This window comes from Phoxinus phoxinus, assembly GCF_949152265.1.
Source record: "Phoxinus phoxinus genome assembly, chromosome: 21".
NCBI classification, from domain to species: Eukaryota; Metazoa; Chordata; class Actinopteri; order Cypriniformes; family Leuciscidae; genus Phoxinus; species Phoxinus phoxinus.
The window spans coordinates 31,113,432-31,129,796 of NC_136896.1; the positions used below are offsets into that span (position 1 = coordinate 31,113,432).

Below are 16,365 nucleotides of genomic sequence, written 5' to 3' on the forward strand. Positions count from 1 at the left end.
TCACAGAATCCCCAGAGGCGGTAGGTTTGATGTCGCCGCCTCACCATCAGAAACGGCGGAGGAGGAGGAAGATCGCCAGTCTTCCCAAAGACCCGGAGGCCGTCCCCTCCGAGCAGCCCGCTGTCGTCCCGGAGGCCGTCCCCTCCGAGCAGCCCGCTGTCGTCCCGGAGGCCGTCCCCCCCGAGCAGCCCGCTGTCGTCCCGGAGGCCGTCCCCTCCGAGCAGCCCGCTGTCGTCCCGGAAGCCGTTCCCGTCCAGCCCGCTATCATCCCAGAACTGCCCATCAGTCATCCTGCCATGGTCAAGAAGGTGGTCTTCCTCTTCTATACATTGTCTGTTCTACATGCATGGAGGAAGCACACGTCTGCCGAGCCTGAGCTTCACGTCACGTCTGCCGAGCCTGAGCTTCACGTCACGTCTGCCGAGCCTGAGCTTCACGTCACGTCTGCCGAGCCTGAGCTTCACGTCACGTCTGCCGAGCCTGAGCTTCACGTCACGTCTGCCGAGCCTGAGCTTCACGTCACGTCTGCCGAGCCTGAGCTTCACGTCACGTCTGCCGAGCCTGAGCTTCACGTCACGTCTGCCGAGCCTGAGCTTCACGTCACGTCTGCCGAGCCTGAGCTTCACGTCACGTCTGCCGAGCCTGAGCTTCACGTCACGTCTGCCGACCCAGAGACTGCTCGCGTCGCGTTTGCCGACCCAGAGACTGTTCACATCGTTCCAGTTCCTGAGCCGGTGTCGTCTGTTCCAGTTCCTGAGCCGGTGTCGTCTGTTCCAGTTCCTGAGCCGGTGTCGTCTGTTCCTGTTCCTGAGCCGGTGTCGTCTGTTGCAGTTCCTGAGCCGGTGGTGTCTGTTGCAGTTCCTGAGCCGGTGGTGTCTGTTGCAGTTCCTGAGTCGGTGGTGTCTGTTGCAGTTCCTGAGCCGGTGGTGTCTGTTGCAGTTCCTGAGCCGGTGGTGTCTGTTGCAGTTCCTGAGCCGGTGGTGTCTGTTGCAGTTCCTGAGCCGGTGGTGTCTGTTGCAGTTCCTGAGCCGGTGGTGTCTGTTGCAGTTCCTGAGCCGGTGGTGTCTGTTGCAGTTCCTGAGCCGGTGGTGTCTGTTGCAGTTCCTGAGCCGGTGGTGTCTGTTGCAGTTCCTGAGCCGTGGTGTCTGTTGCAGTTCCTGAGCCGGTGGTGTCTGTGACTGTTCCTGAGCCGGTGGTGTCTGTTGCAGTTCCTGAGCCGGTGGTGTCTGTTGCTGTGGCAGTTCCTGAGCCGGTGGTGTCTGTTGCTGTTCCAGTTCCTGAGCCGGTGGTGTCTGTTGCTGTTCCAGTTCCTGAGCCGGTGGTGTCTGTGACTGTTCCTGAGCCAGGGTCTGTCTCTGTTCCGCCTTGGTCTTCACCGCCATGGCCGCCCGAGTGGTCGTCTCCGCCCTGGCCGCCCGAGGGGTCGTCTCCGCCCTGGCCGCCCGAGGGGTCGTCTCCGCCCTGGCCGCCCGAGGGGTCGTCTCCGCCCTGGCCGCCCGAGGGGTCGTCTCCGCCCTGGCCGCCCGAGGGGTCGTCTCCGCCCTGGCCGCCCGAGGGGTCGTCTCCGCCCTGGCCACCCGATGGACTGTCTGCTCCGCCCTGGCCGCCCGATGGACTGCCGGTTTCACCCGGGTCGCCGGCTAAGTTTGTTCCTGTTCCCCTCCATGGACCTGGCCCCCCGTCCCATCTCTGATCCTCCACCATTTCACCTTCTACCTGGACTCTTGTGTTGTCTGTTATGTCTTGAAGCGTCTGGTAGCCGCTCCGTAGGAGGAGGGTTATGTCACGGTGTCTGGTTGTGTTTCCCCGGGTGTCCACTGGAGGTCCTCTTTCCCCACGGTGTCTGTCATTGTTAACTACATTCCCCACAATCCTTGTCTGCACTTATCTGTTCATTGCACTCAGCTGTTCTCGTCATTGTTCCCGTCATTGTTCCCAGCTGTCTCTTGTTATCATTGTTAGTTCTGTGTGTTTATATACCCTGGTTGTTTCTTTGTTTGTCACGGATTCCTTATTTAGTATCACATTACTTCGGTTGTCTGTTCTTGCCTGTATCTTGTTTTGTTTTTGTATTGGATTGCTATTTGGATTTTGACCCTTGCATGGACTGGATGATGATTTTCGGATTACCCCATTAAATTACTGCAATTTGGATCTATCCCTGTTTCCCTCGTGTGTGGGTCGTGACATATTCAGCATGTGCAGTAAATGGTTTACTCTGGTAGCTGTATAAATCCATTCAATGTTGGGAATCCCCAGTCCCCCTTCTGATTTGTTCATAAAGAGAATACTTCTTGTTGTGTGTGTGTTGAGACTTAACCATTTTCTTACCAGCTGCACGGTCTTATTGTTCAGCTCCGTCAGATGTTTCTTAGCAATGTGGACATTGGCAAACAGATGTTGAATTTTAGACAGAGCTATATCCCGAACCGCTTGGACCACACACACACACACACACACACACACACACACACACACACACACACACACACACACACACACACACACACACACACACACACACAAACAAAGTGGGCAAACAAAGTGAGCTAAATGAGAAACAGGTGAAACTAATCAGCAGCTTTAGAAACTAACTGACACACACTAGGAAACTAGGCCAATTAAAGTGATAGTTCACACGAAAGGTAAATTCAGTCAGTAAGTACTCTCCCTCATGTTGTCCCAAACCCGTGAGACTTTAGTTCTTCTTCAAAACACAAATGAAGATCTGTTTGATTAAACCTGAGAGCTTTCTGATCTCTCCATTGACAGTCTACGCAACTACCACCTTCAAGCCCTAGAACGGCAGTGAAGACGTCATTACTGTAATAATCCATGTGACTCCAGGGGTTTAACCTCAATTTTACGAAGCGATGCAAAAAAAATGAAGGTTATTATCCAAAAATAATAAGAGGAAACTGTCTAAGTTATGTATTTCAGAAATGTACAAATACAAAATCACAGTTAGCTAAAAGTGTGTCACTGTGTTTGAGTAAGCTCAGAAGCATGTGACTGACCCGTGGTGTGCTCCATGTTCTCAGGCACCACATGGATGCAGGAGGTCGTGCCCTTGATAGTGAGCGAGGGCGACCTGACGCCGGTGCTGACGGTGCCGAACTGGGACCGAGTGCCGTGGCTGGAGGAACACCGGGCGATGCTGCTCAGTTTACACCAGAGGCCGTCTCCTCGCATCTTTGCTACGCACTTCCATCACACGATGATGAACGAGTCTTACTTCAAGATAAAGCCCAGGGTAACAACAATGCTCAGGTGCACTTCATAATCATAAATCATGTGCATCATCTTCTGCATGCTCTGCTCTGTGCCTCAGGTTCTGTATGTCATGCGTAACCCCAAAGACGTGTTCACGTCCTCATATCACTACTATGGGATGGCCTCGTACCTCGTGGACCCGGGAACTCAAGACCAGTTCATGGAGAAGTTCCTCGACGGAGACAGTAGGAGTTCAGCTCTTTATCAAACACAGCCTCCAAATATGAGATGCAAGAGCTAAAGCTGTGAATGAGCTAACCGGTGTTCAGATCAGGTATGGAAGCTTGTTTCCGCCACAGAAGAAAACATTTTAAAAGATAATTGCGACTTTTTATCTCGCAATTCTGACTTTATATCTCGCAATTCTGACTTTATAACTCGCAATTCTGACTTTATATCTTGCAATTGTAACTTTATATCTCGCAATTCTGACTTTATAACTCGCAATTCTGACTTTATAACTCGCAATTCTGACTTTATATCTTGCAATTGTAACTTTATATCTCGCAATTCTGACTTTATAACTCGCAATTCTGACTTTATAACTCGCAATTCTGACTTTATATCTTGCAATTGTAACTTTATATCTCACAATTCTGACTTTATATCTCGCAATTCTGACTTTATAACTCGCAATTCTGACTTTATATCTCGCAATTCTGACTTTATAACTCGCACTTCTGACTTTATAACTCGCAATTATGACTTTATAACTCGCACTTCTGACTTTATAACTCGCAATTATGACTTTATATCTTGCAATTCTGACTTTATAACTCGCAATTATGACTTTATAACTCGCAATTCTGACTTTATATCTCGCAATTCTGACTTTATAACTCGCAATTCTGACTTTATAACTCACAATTATGACTTTATATCTTGCAATTCTGACTTTATAACTCGCAATTATGACTTTATATCTTGCAATTCTGACTTTATAACTCGCAATTCTGACTTTATAACTCACAATTATGACTTTATAACTCGCAATTCTGACTTTATAACTCACAATTCTGACTTTATAACTCACAATTCTGACTTTATATCTCACAATTATGACTTTATAACTCACAATTATGACTTTATAACTCACAATTATGACTTTATAACTCACAATTATGACTTTATATCTCACAATTATGACTTTATAACTCACAATTATGACTTTATATCTTGCAATTCTGACTTTATAACTCGCAATTCTGACTTTTTAACTTGCAATTGTGACTTTATAACTCGCAGTTCTGAGATAAAAAGTCAGAATTGCGTGATATAAAGTTGCAATTACCTTTTTAAAAAAAAATTATGCAAAGCATGTCAAAAATATATTTTCTAATAATCAATTTTGGCATCTTTTCTTAAAAGTCCAATTCTAACTTTTAAGAAAAAACGTCAAAATTTATTCTTAGAAAATATATTTTTTGACATGATTTGCATAATAAAAAAAAAAGAGGTAATTGCAACTTTATATCACAATTCTGACTTTATAACTTGCAATTGCGTGATATAAAGTTGCAATTTACTTTTTTATTATTATTCTGTGGCAGAAACAAGCTTGCATAGGAACGGTATTAGCTACATTTTGCAAACATTGCTAAACATTGTGGGTTTGACACTAACACTCATAGTTAGTATGAGTCTCATACTTAGACGACAAACACATGTGAAATCTGATATCAACACAATGAATAGCTTGCGTTTGGGGAAGTAGCCACAAAAATAAAGATGTACATGTTCAGAGTAAAGGTGAAGCAGAACTCTGAATCGAACACATGGATATTAGTATTGATAAAAACACAGAAAAGCATAAATGGATAAATACAAGAATAATATGTTTTGGAAGAATTAATAATAGAAATAACCATAAAACAGGGTTTTTCACATTTATAGTTTTAATTAATTCAGAGATTGACTGCATCCAAAATAAAAGTTGTATTTTGTATATATATATATATATATATATATATGTGTACTGTGTATAGTTATTTTGTTTATATAAATACACATGCATGTATATATTTAAGAAAAATGTGTTAATTAAATATAAAATATTTAATAAATATATATATACATGCAAATATTTCTTACATATACAACATGCATGCGTGTGTATTTATATATACAAAATAATTATACATATATTATGTAAACACAAACTTCTATTTTGGATGTGATTAATAATTTCACAGCTCTAACTCAGAGAACGTTTTTGTTAAATAATGTCAGCAAAACTTTATTTTTTTAACGTTCTGTGTTTGTTAGCTGGGATGTTCTTATAGAGCAAACAAACCAAAGGTTCAAATACTGGAGTTCAAATCGATTCTCCTGCCTATAGATTCCAAACATATGCAACTTTTTGCAATACTACACGTGGTAATATAGTTTTCTGTTTGTCCTGTAATGGAGTTATTACAGCTTTTGTGTGATTCAAGTATGTTTTCTTTCCTCCACAGTCATGTTTGGCTCCTGGTTTGATCATGTGAGAGGTTGGCTTAATGCTGAACACCAGGAGTCCGTACTGTACATGTTCTATGAGGAGATGATCGCTGTAAGTTGGAGTGAATATGGAGCTTGAGTTTATGACTATCTTTACTACACATGAGTTCCCCAATAACCTTGAGATTACAGACACTGTAGTAAAACCTGAGAGCGAGTCGTAATGAAACTTCAGCGCTTCCCGACCTTTTATCCTTGAACTTTCCAGCGTACTTGCATATTAGTAAATATCAATCCCTCCATGCGGTTCTCTTTCCTTGTTTTTTACAATGCTAAAACTTCAGTTAATCCATTACATATTTAAAACCGTAATATCCTATACTAAACCTGAACTAATCTTGACAAACTATATATAATTTGAAAGCTTACAATCTCTAGTTTACATATTTGGTGACTGATTTTCTAAATAAATTACAGAGGAGCCGTAATTTATCAATTTGCAACAAGAATATGTTCATACTCCTGAGGCGAGTTCAGACCTTTATTTTGAAATCGTGATGAACATGAAAAATCATGAAAGAATGGTAGAAACCTCAGTTTGTTTTCATGCCAAGTGTTCAAAAGATAGCATCCATTCAATTATTTTAGAAAAAAAGGTCTAAAAATATTTTGAATATAAAGAAAACACTAATAGATTCAGCATTAGTGATGTGCGGCGAGCTATAATGCACATACGTGATCTTTTGTGTTTCTTAGAGGTTGAGTTCATTTCAAAATCTGCCAAACTTCCAACACTACTTCTGAATAGGATGTCTACTTCATAAATTGTATGAAAATTGTAAAAATAATGGTTCAGACTCAAACCACATATGGAGATGGAGGCGCCCTTATATGGGCAGTAATGTCCACTAGTGGAGAAGTGTGGTACTGCGCCCAAACTAAATCTCACTGAACGCTTATTTACTGAGATATCAATCTAACATTTGAAACACAATTGGCTTTGATTTTTTTTTGCATTTTTAGAGTACTCCACATTTTGAAAATATATATTTTATATAAAATATGAATAATTACATTTTTAACATTGTACATTTTCATAAACTCAAACTTGTATAACTTTTTTTTCTGTTTAACTTTCTTAATTTATTTCACTTCTACAAAAATCTGCCAAATATCTTCTTTAAAACAAGACCAATCTGACATCTATATTCCAAAGCATTCTTGAATTACAACCATTTAAGTTCGGCATGTGCATTTTTATGTCTATTTTTAAAAAAGGGGGGCGCTTAAGGGGTTAAGATTTATTATTTATTATTATTTTATTATATAACATTACAAAATAGTCATATTTGAGACTGGTTACATTTATTTACAGAACATTTACACTCCTTTAGCTTGTTTTCACCATGCTGTCGTTACCACTGTTGATGTAAGCTTGTCTTTATCCAAATCTTCGGTCAGGATCTGAAAGCATCCGTGGAGAAGATCGCACAGTTTCTCGGGAAATCTCTGAGTCCGGACGTGACGGAGAAGATCGCCGAACACTGCGTTTTCAAGAACATGAAGCAAAACAAAATGTCCAACTTTTCTATGGTTCCAGAGGAATACATGGACCAGAAGAAATCTGAATTCCTGAGGAAAGGTAACATATCAATTCTTATGATTGGCAGAAATGGAGAAAAAAGTGACAATACACTCTTCAAAAGCTCCAAAAAATAATGTTATAAAAGTGTGTGTTGTTCATGTTCACAGTTACTGTAATCTTGTCTTGTTTTCTTCATCAGGAATCGCAGGCGACTGGAAGAATCTGCTCAACGAGGCTCAAGAGCAGAGATTTGATGCTGTGTACAAAGACAAAATGAAAGATTTGAAATTCACATTTCCGTGGGACTGAAAAAAATACTGCTTTTTATAACCTTGATGAATCCTTTGGTACTCGTCTATAACAGACTTCCACAGATGTGTGTGATTATTACATAACTCCACCTCACATTATTCAACATGACTGTCCGTTTTATACTGCACAGTTTTTTTAAACATTATTTTAAAATAGATCACACAAGTGCTCTGCTCCAAATATCTCTGTAATACATTGCTTTATTAAAATGAATATTAACATTCCTTGTTTGAATAAAATTATAGTTTATTAATGAGTGACAATGGTTTATTTGTGTTAATTAGGCTTTCTTACTATTTCAAAATGATTTGGTAACGCTTTATAATGAATAAGTTACAAAGAAAAATACATTTTACAGCATTTATTAGTAAAAACTGTTCAGTTCATTAACTATGTTAACAGATACAATATTGGATCTTAAAAATTTATTAATAAGTAGCTACGAGATTAATAAATAAACGCTGTATATTGCTCTTAATCCTAAAACAATAACTTTTAAAGGTACACTATGAAACTTTTTCTAGTTCAAAATGTATATAGTGAGTGAGTACATCATGACCTCGTCTTGAATCACGACGGTATGCCTATATAAGCTATAATAAGTGTTTATATTCGGACTATTTTACACCGCTCGCTGCGGAGGAGCACATTACATGCGTGACTCGTCATAGACATAAACAGAGAGAAGTAGGTCCGGCTACAATGTTCTTCCGCGAGACGCATGCAGTTCTGTTTATTAACCGTTTGCGGAAACCTTAGAAGATTCCTATTGGATTTTTAGATTTAGTGTCATTCTTTTTTATTTATAATGGCCGCAAGTTTAATAAATAGATAATTGGTTATGTATAATCAGCTGTCAAATTCCTGAGGTACTGACATGAGCGATATGGTTCCACATCGCTAGAGGGCAGCGGTGCTCATCTACTGTACAACTCCCAACGGCACAGAACCGAAGAAGAAGAAGCTTTAGAAACATCTCGCGGGTCTGAGGGAATAAATCCGGAGTCAGACTCATTCACATGGTTGGCGTTCAAATAACTATATGTATATTTCAAAACAACTGATCTTAACATTATTTAGCGTAATGAGATGATTTATAGTACAGTTATAAGTTTGAACGGGCGCAACGTTTCTTGAGGTATTTATTTTAGCCGCAAATCAATTTTCAAACAACGTAACGTTACCTAAATTGTATTTCCCCCCCTTTTGGACAAATCCAGTTTTAAGTTACAGATTATTAATAATTTGCTGCACTTTCCCTTCTGACTAAAAAAAGTAAAAGCCACAATTCAGTGAAACAGGACTAGGATTTTGAATTCAATGTTATTTATGTATCAAATAATAAATCCTCATCTATAAATTGGAGATGTCACGCAGTTTTTCTGAGGAAAACTGAAGTTTGAACTGAAATGGTTTTGTCTGAACTCTCAGTGAGGTTTATAGCTGGAGAACATCTGGTGTTAGATGAGTGGAGGCCCTCAGAGAGACCAGGGGCCCCCGGTGCGGTCCAGGGCCCCGCAGGAACAGATGCCCTCCACGCCAGGAGCCCATCACAGTACTGTCCATCTCTCTTTGGTCCAGCGTTATATACAACTTATATGTTCATCACCTTCTCTAGTTTGTGGCAGGATAGAGATACTACACACACACACACTGACTATCTGACTCACTCACACACACACACGCACACAAATACACACACACACACACACACACACTCACTCACTGACTATCTGACTCACACACTCACAAACACGCACACAAAGACACACACTCACAGACTCTCTCACACACGCACACACACACACACACACACACAAATACACACACACACACACACACACACAAATACACACACTCACAGACACTCGTACACACACGACACGCACTCACAGACACACATGCACACAAATACACACACTCACGCACACAAATACACACGCACACAAATACACACACTAACAGACTCTCGCACGCACACACACGCACTCACAGACACACACACACACAAATACACACGCACTCACAGACACACACGCACACAAATACACACACACACACACTCTCACTCACAGACACACATGCACACAAATACAGACACTCACACACGCACACAAATACACACACACACACACTCACAGACTCTCGCACACACACACTCTCACTCACAGACACACACTGACTATCTGACTCACTCACACACACACAAATACACACACACATACTCACTCACTGACTATCTGACTCACACACACACTCACAAACACGCACGCACGCACACAAAGACACACACTCAAAGACTCTCTCACACACATACACACACTCACACACACACACACACAAATACACACACTCACAGACACTCGTACACACACGACATGCACTCACAGACACACATGCACACAAATACACACACACGCACACACACACACATACACTCACACATACATAGACACGCACACATACACTCACACACACGCACACAAATACACACACTGACAGACTCGCACGCACACACACGCACTCACAGACACACATGCACACAAATACACACACTCACAGACTTTCTCGCACACACACACACACACACACACTCACAGACGCACACAAACACTCACTCACTCACAGACACAAACACACGCACACAAATACACACACACACACACACACTCACAGACTCTCGCACACACACACTCACAGACACACACGCACACAAATACACACACTCACAGACTCTCACACACACACTCACAGACACACACAAACACTCACTCACAGACACACATGCACACAAATACACACACTCACAGACTTTCTCGCACACACACACACACACACACACACTCACAGACGCACACAAACACTCACTCACTCACAGACACACACACACACACAAATACAGACACTCACACACGCACACAAAAACACACACACACACACACACACACACACTCACAGACTCTCGCACACACACACTCACAGACACACACGCACACAAATACACACACACTCACAGACTCTCACACACACACTCACAGACACACATGCACACAAATACACACACTCACAGACACACACAAACACTCACTCACAAATACACAAACTCTCACACACACACTCACAGACACACACAAACACTCACAAATACACAGACTCTCGCACACACACACACGCACTCACAGACACTCACACACACACGCACGCACACACAAATACACACTCACAGACTCCCTCACACACACACATATACACAAAATATTGTGAAATATTACAATTTAATTCATTAGTTTGTGGATAAAGTCTGATTGGACAGATATTCCATATCCTGCTCAGCTGTAGCGTACAGTATTTCATCTCAACTCTTCTTCTTCTTCTTCTTCTTCTTCAGGCCCGTCACTGCAAACACTGAAAGAGGAGGTCGTGACCCTCCTCCAGAGTTACCCAGAAGGCATTGAGGTGTCCCGGTTCACGGCCCTCTACCGGCGGGTCTACGGCCGGAGGTTCGGGCCCTTGACGAGTTACGGGCTGTCGGGCCTCCAGGAGCTGGTCCTGCAGATCGGGGACCGCGTGTGTGTGGAGAGGACGCACAGCAAAAACATCATCAGAGCCGTGAACCCGGTGCTCCTCGACCCGGGTCGAGGTATGAACTGAACCAACTCTAAATAGCATATTGGCCAGGTTGAGTAATTATAATTTTTTAATGAATATTTTTGTGTAAACAAATAATTTAAAGGGGTCCGGTCTCTCTCTTGAATCAACACTGAGTGATTAAACTGCAGTTCCTCCACTGGCCACTAGAGTCCGGCGGCAGCAGAGAGTCACTCCCATAGACCCGCATGTTAAAATTACAGCAGAATAAAACATGTTTACAGTTTAGTGCAGAAAGTGGTTTTGGTCTATATAGATCATTTTGCCCTTCATGACGACTGTGAGGGGGAGAATTATTTTATACCTCATCCGTTTAAATTATATTAAGCCTTAAAGTTCTGCATAATTAAGGGCGTGGCCACTTGAGTGACAGGTGGATTGCCGCTGATGTCACTGCTAGCAGTTTGTCTGCTGTGTGTTAGCATCACGTATCCTCAGCTAATCCGCCTCGCCGCACATTTACGTTTATCCGCGCGTGACGCGCGACCAAGATGGCGCCGGCTGGCTCCGCCCACTTTGGGCTTCAAAAATGCTCTTCAGAATCACTATGGGTGACATCACGCACACTACGTACTTTTTTTTTTTTTTTTTTTACAGTCTATGGTCCTCCTGACATGAGAATTTAAATTTGCCTTAATCTTTAACGTCCTCATTATAAACAAAGCATTTATTTAATCAAGCTTCAAAAACAGCTGGTTTTGATATTGGCTGATCTGTGACGTCACACGGGCAAATTTATTTGCATATGCCCGCCTCCAGAGAAAGATATTAACCAATAGAGGAGATGCATTGATCCATCGTGGATATTGACTTGCAACAGGAATTGTGTTTCCTGACATTTATACATACAGTTGAAACTGGAAAAATGAGAATATGGTGCAAAAGTTCATTTATTTCAGTAATTCGACTTAAAAGCTGAAACTAATATATTATATAGACTCATTACATGCAAAGTGAGATATTTCAAGCCTTTATTTGTTATAATTTTGATGATTATGGTTTACAGTTATGAAAACCTTTTCACAATATTCTAATTTTGAATTTGGGGTTTGTTATGACAAATAAAGGCTTGAAATATCTCACTTTGCATGTAATGAGTCTATATAATATATTAGTTTCACCTTTTAAGTTGAATTACTGAAATAAATGAACTTTTGCATCATATTCTCATTTTTCCAGTTTCACTTGTAATTACATCTTAATTACAAAACGATTAAAATGCATGTTTACACTTTATTTCACCTGTAAAGCCAATTTGCCTGTGAACGCTTTATATAAACACAATAGGGGTCTAAATCCATGTGATCACTTATATCAATGTTATATATATCATCATATTGTCCAGCCCTAAAACTTGTGTAGTTTTTTGTCAGTGTTTATTTAAAAAATCCAATTATGCAGAATATACGATGGTAAATATTTAATTGATGAGTTGTTCAATATATAATAATACAATATATAGGGTATGATTTCCCCCCATAATTCAGCATATTGACATACAATAATAACGGCAAATCTAGCGTTCTCTGCCTGGAGTCGTCGTTTCTGTGAATCTCAGCGTTTTAAAACATTTTAAAACAATACATATTTACATGGATTGTGTTTATTTACTCTTTGTTTGGATTATTAGTTTAAACACGTAATAATTCATATTTTTGCATAATTTTATCATGGTTTTACATATTTTAAGATTGAAAGTCTAGACTTTCCAAATTGGAAATCTGATGCACTTTACCAAGCAATAAGTTATGTGCAAGTTATATGTCCCAAAAAGTAATTTTCAGTTTTTGAATCATTTTACAAAATTACAGCTTTGTTGAATTATGACACAAAGAAATTCTGTTCCCAACTAATATGACATATTTCATGTTTTTCCTGTACATTTTTTTTATATTTCAGACAATAAATATTTACAATTCTTATGTTTATTTAGCCTTTTTATTTAGATTATTACAGTTTAAACTTAATAAGTAATATTAATACATAAATGTAATATTTGATACAGTGTGACTCCACGCGCTTGAAGAAGATCCAGAAGATCCAAATGACAATTTTCTAGGCCAATTCCGGTTTTTCATTGAGTTTGACCTGCCGAGATTTTAGCCGATTCCGATTTCATTTTTTCTAACCACTTTACAGCACACACAATTATTTATTTTCTATATATATATATATATTAGTGTTGTCAAAAGTACCGACTTCGGTACCAAGTCGGTACTGAAATTGAAAAAATGTGACGCTTTGAGCGCTGTTGAGCGGAATCGTTAACACCTCGGAATGGCTGGCCATTGTCACGTGCTCATCAAATATGTCTGTGATTGGCTACAATGATCAGCGCTTCAAAAACATGTTGTAAATATACATCAATAACGCTCTTCAGCGAGCGATTACACAGATACACACGGGAGCGTTTGAAAGCAGGCGTCTATCAGCGGATCGATCCACTGGCGCTGATAGACGCCAGCTTTTGCTTTCAAAACACTTTCAAACACTTCCGTGTGCTCTCAAACGCTCCCGTGCGTTGATCATTGTAGCCAATCACAGACATATCCGATGAGCTCCTGAACACAATGGCCAATCAGAGGTGTTTATGATTACACTCAACAGCGCTCAAAGCGTCACATTTTTTTAATTTCAGTACCGACTTGGTACCGAAGTCGGTACTTTTGACAACACTAATATATATATATATATATATATATATATATATATATATTTTTTTTTTTTATTTATTTATAAAACACCATATACTTTTACCCAAACTGAATAATAAAAACAAGTTTAAATGTGTACATTTTCTATAAATATATTTGAGTCTTCATTTTCTTTTCTGACATGGCTACTCCAGTTCTTGTTAAAACACACTACATATGCAAATTATGTGCATTTTGGGCACTTTTTGTGTGAAATCATATTTATTTTTTCCATCAAAAGTGTGCAACTTTAATTGAGCGTGAGTAGCGCAGCAAAAATAGACTCGGAGTCTACACCGAAACCGACAAATTATTATAATGCTATTTCGTATCTTAATAATATAAATATTTTTACGGGGGGTTTTTCCCGCTTTTTTTCTCTCTTCCAACTTGCTGCCCCCCCCCCCTGGTGGCCCCCCCACTTTGAAAACCCTGGTCCTATGCAATGACGTTTGCAGGGTTCGATCAAAAAAAGCCATCATAAAGTACTTGAATTTGGCTTTTTGAAATTGAGGTCCTGGAAAACCCTTGAAAACAGCCGTATTTACGAAGAAAAGTGCTTGACTTATTTAAATACAATATATATGAAATTTTATAAATAAAAAAGACATACAATCTTTTCACACTGCAGCCCGTCTGTTAAACTCCCATTAGACATTTTATCGATGCGAAATACGTCAAAATATTATTTATTGAACAATAATAGCCGTTATAAACTTTGTATTAAATATATTATTAAATGCGTTGTAAGTTGTAGGCTTATTTTTTAATACCTTATATCTGTAAAAAAATGCTCAGCAATGCTTATGACTCATGAATTTACACATGGTTTGTCTTAAAGCAGATTAAAAACACCACATAGACACATAAACTACATTAAAAGCTGGATTTTCACCACAGGGGGACTTTAACATTATGAGTGAACCTCAAGGAACATCTAAAAATAATGTCATGAATCTAATTCTGGCATTGTCTATTTTTCTATCACTAAATATGTATTTATATAATAAATCTCAATGTATTTTATCAGCTTTTGCTATTGGTTTTCCAAAAGTTGCTGTGAATTATAACATCTCCTAATGACATAAATAATTAAAAAACGATCTATAAAATCCACTGGCATGTATGTTGTATTTCCTGCGTGCTGAACAAACGAGGGTTTGTAACCAGTTCATCCGCAGTCTTTTCAAATTACCTTCTTTTATGTTTCTCACTGCCCCTTTAATTGGCCAGCCAGTTAAGTATCGTGTTTCAGGAAATGCAATAGCGTATGTCATCACAGGCTCCAGCTGGAAGAGTCATGTGACTTCTCTCATAACAGAGAGCATTAGATCAGCTGGGAAGCAGAGCAGGAAAACGAAACCTAAGGGTGAAGCTCATGCCGTCATTAATCACTCCTCACAAGCTCACGCTGTGTTGTTATGGTGTCAGGCGAGCCGTTTAAAGCAGTCCTCAAGCATGTTCAAGCAGTCAGGTAGGAGGATCTTCAACTGGAGAGTTCCTTGTTTTCTGGAAATGAGAACATGACTCGAGCCTTTTGTTTCAGTTTTGTTTCTCGTGATGCGGTGCATATTTATGATGGGAGAGTCTAGTATAAAGCAGAACACACTACATTAGTCATTCAGTTGTTCGGACAGAGCAGCACGTTCACTGGGTAAGACCTATGCTATTTTTTAACATGCTAACACATGCGAATAAGACCTTATTGTTCTCACTTTACAATAAATAGTGTTAGATGGTGTTAGAATGAGTATGTAATTATTTTGTGAAATGGCTTGTGAACCCATGATAAATGTAACTGATTTATATACAGCATTTATATACAAATTATATACAGTATTAATTATTATGTGCTTCATTGTGTATTAAAGTCCCCCTGTAGTCAATTATTTTATCCCTTAAAACTCATCTTTGATCACCAAAATTACATATTTACGCTTTTTCCTTAAAAAAATGCCTTAAAATATCTTGAATGTAACTCAACACCCTTGCGCACGGTTCTATGAATATGCAAATGAGCCCCGCCTCCACTCACTCCCTCATTTTTAAGCAGAAAATACTCAGCAATGCTGTCGACTTATGAACTTACACATGGTGTGTGTTAAAGCAGATTAATAACACCACATAGACACTAGGGGTGTAACGGTTCACAAAATGCATGGTTCGGTTCGATACGATACGATACACTTGTGTCACGGTTCGGTACGATACAGCAAAAAGAAAGAAATGCCAGAGAAATTTCCTTGATTTAATTTTTTTATTATATTTTTATTAAAACTTATCATGAAGTATGATTTTTTTTTTTACTTTGAGCAATGATGGAGCTATACTTGACTTTTCTTAGGAGCATATAAAACAAAACAGCTCCTTGGACAAAATTAAATGTAATATTGTAGTAGTTATAAACAGGTTTAT

The 16,365-nt window shown here is 39.8% G+C and overlaps 2 protein-coding genes across 3 annotated transcripts in view; both read left to right on the forward strand.

Moving 5' to 3' along the window:
* The window catches only part of LOC306989314 (sulfotransferase 2B1-like), a 12,777-nt gene extending 4,905 nt beyond the window's left edge, over nt 1-7,872 (forward strand). Inside the window, exons 2-6 of the mRNA XM_079594887.1 lie at nt 3,042-3,253; nt 3,332-3,458; nt 5,730-5,824; nt 7,174-7,354; nt 7,497-7,872. Of these exons, the coding sequence (XP_079451013.1) occupies nt 3,042-3,253; nt 3,332-3,458; nt 5,730-5,824; nt 7,174-7,354; nt 7,497-7,606 (725 nt within the window). The 3' untranslated portion in view covers nt 7,607-7,872. The remainder of the gene's footprint in view (nt 1-3,041; nt 3,254-3,331; nt 3,459-5,729; nt 5,825-7,173; nt 7,355-7,496) is intronic.
* A 789-nt stretch (nt 7,873-8,661) lies between these two features.
* LOC306989864 (uncharacterized protein) overlaps nt 8,662-16,365 on the forward strand; it is an 89,658-nt gene continuing 81,954 nt past the window's right edge. The window contains exons 1-3 of one of the 2 annotated variants that reach the window (XM_079595924.1): nt 8,662-8,747; nt 9,041-9,164; nt 10,998-11,249. In XM_079595924.1, coding sequence (XP_079452050.1) covers nt 9,074-9,164; nt 10,998-11,249 — 343 coding nt within the window. In that variant the 5' untranslated portion in view covers nt 8,662-8,747; nt 9,041-9,073. Of the gene's footprint in view, nt 8,748-9,040; nt 9,165-10,997; nt 11,250-15,199; nt 15,425-16,365 lie in introns of those variants that run through there. The other variant, XM_079595925.1, reaches the window with a different exon arrangement.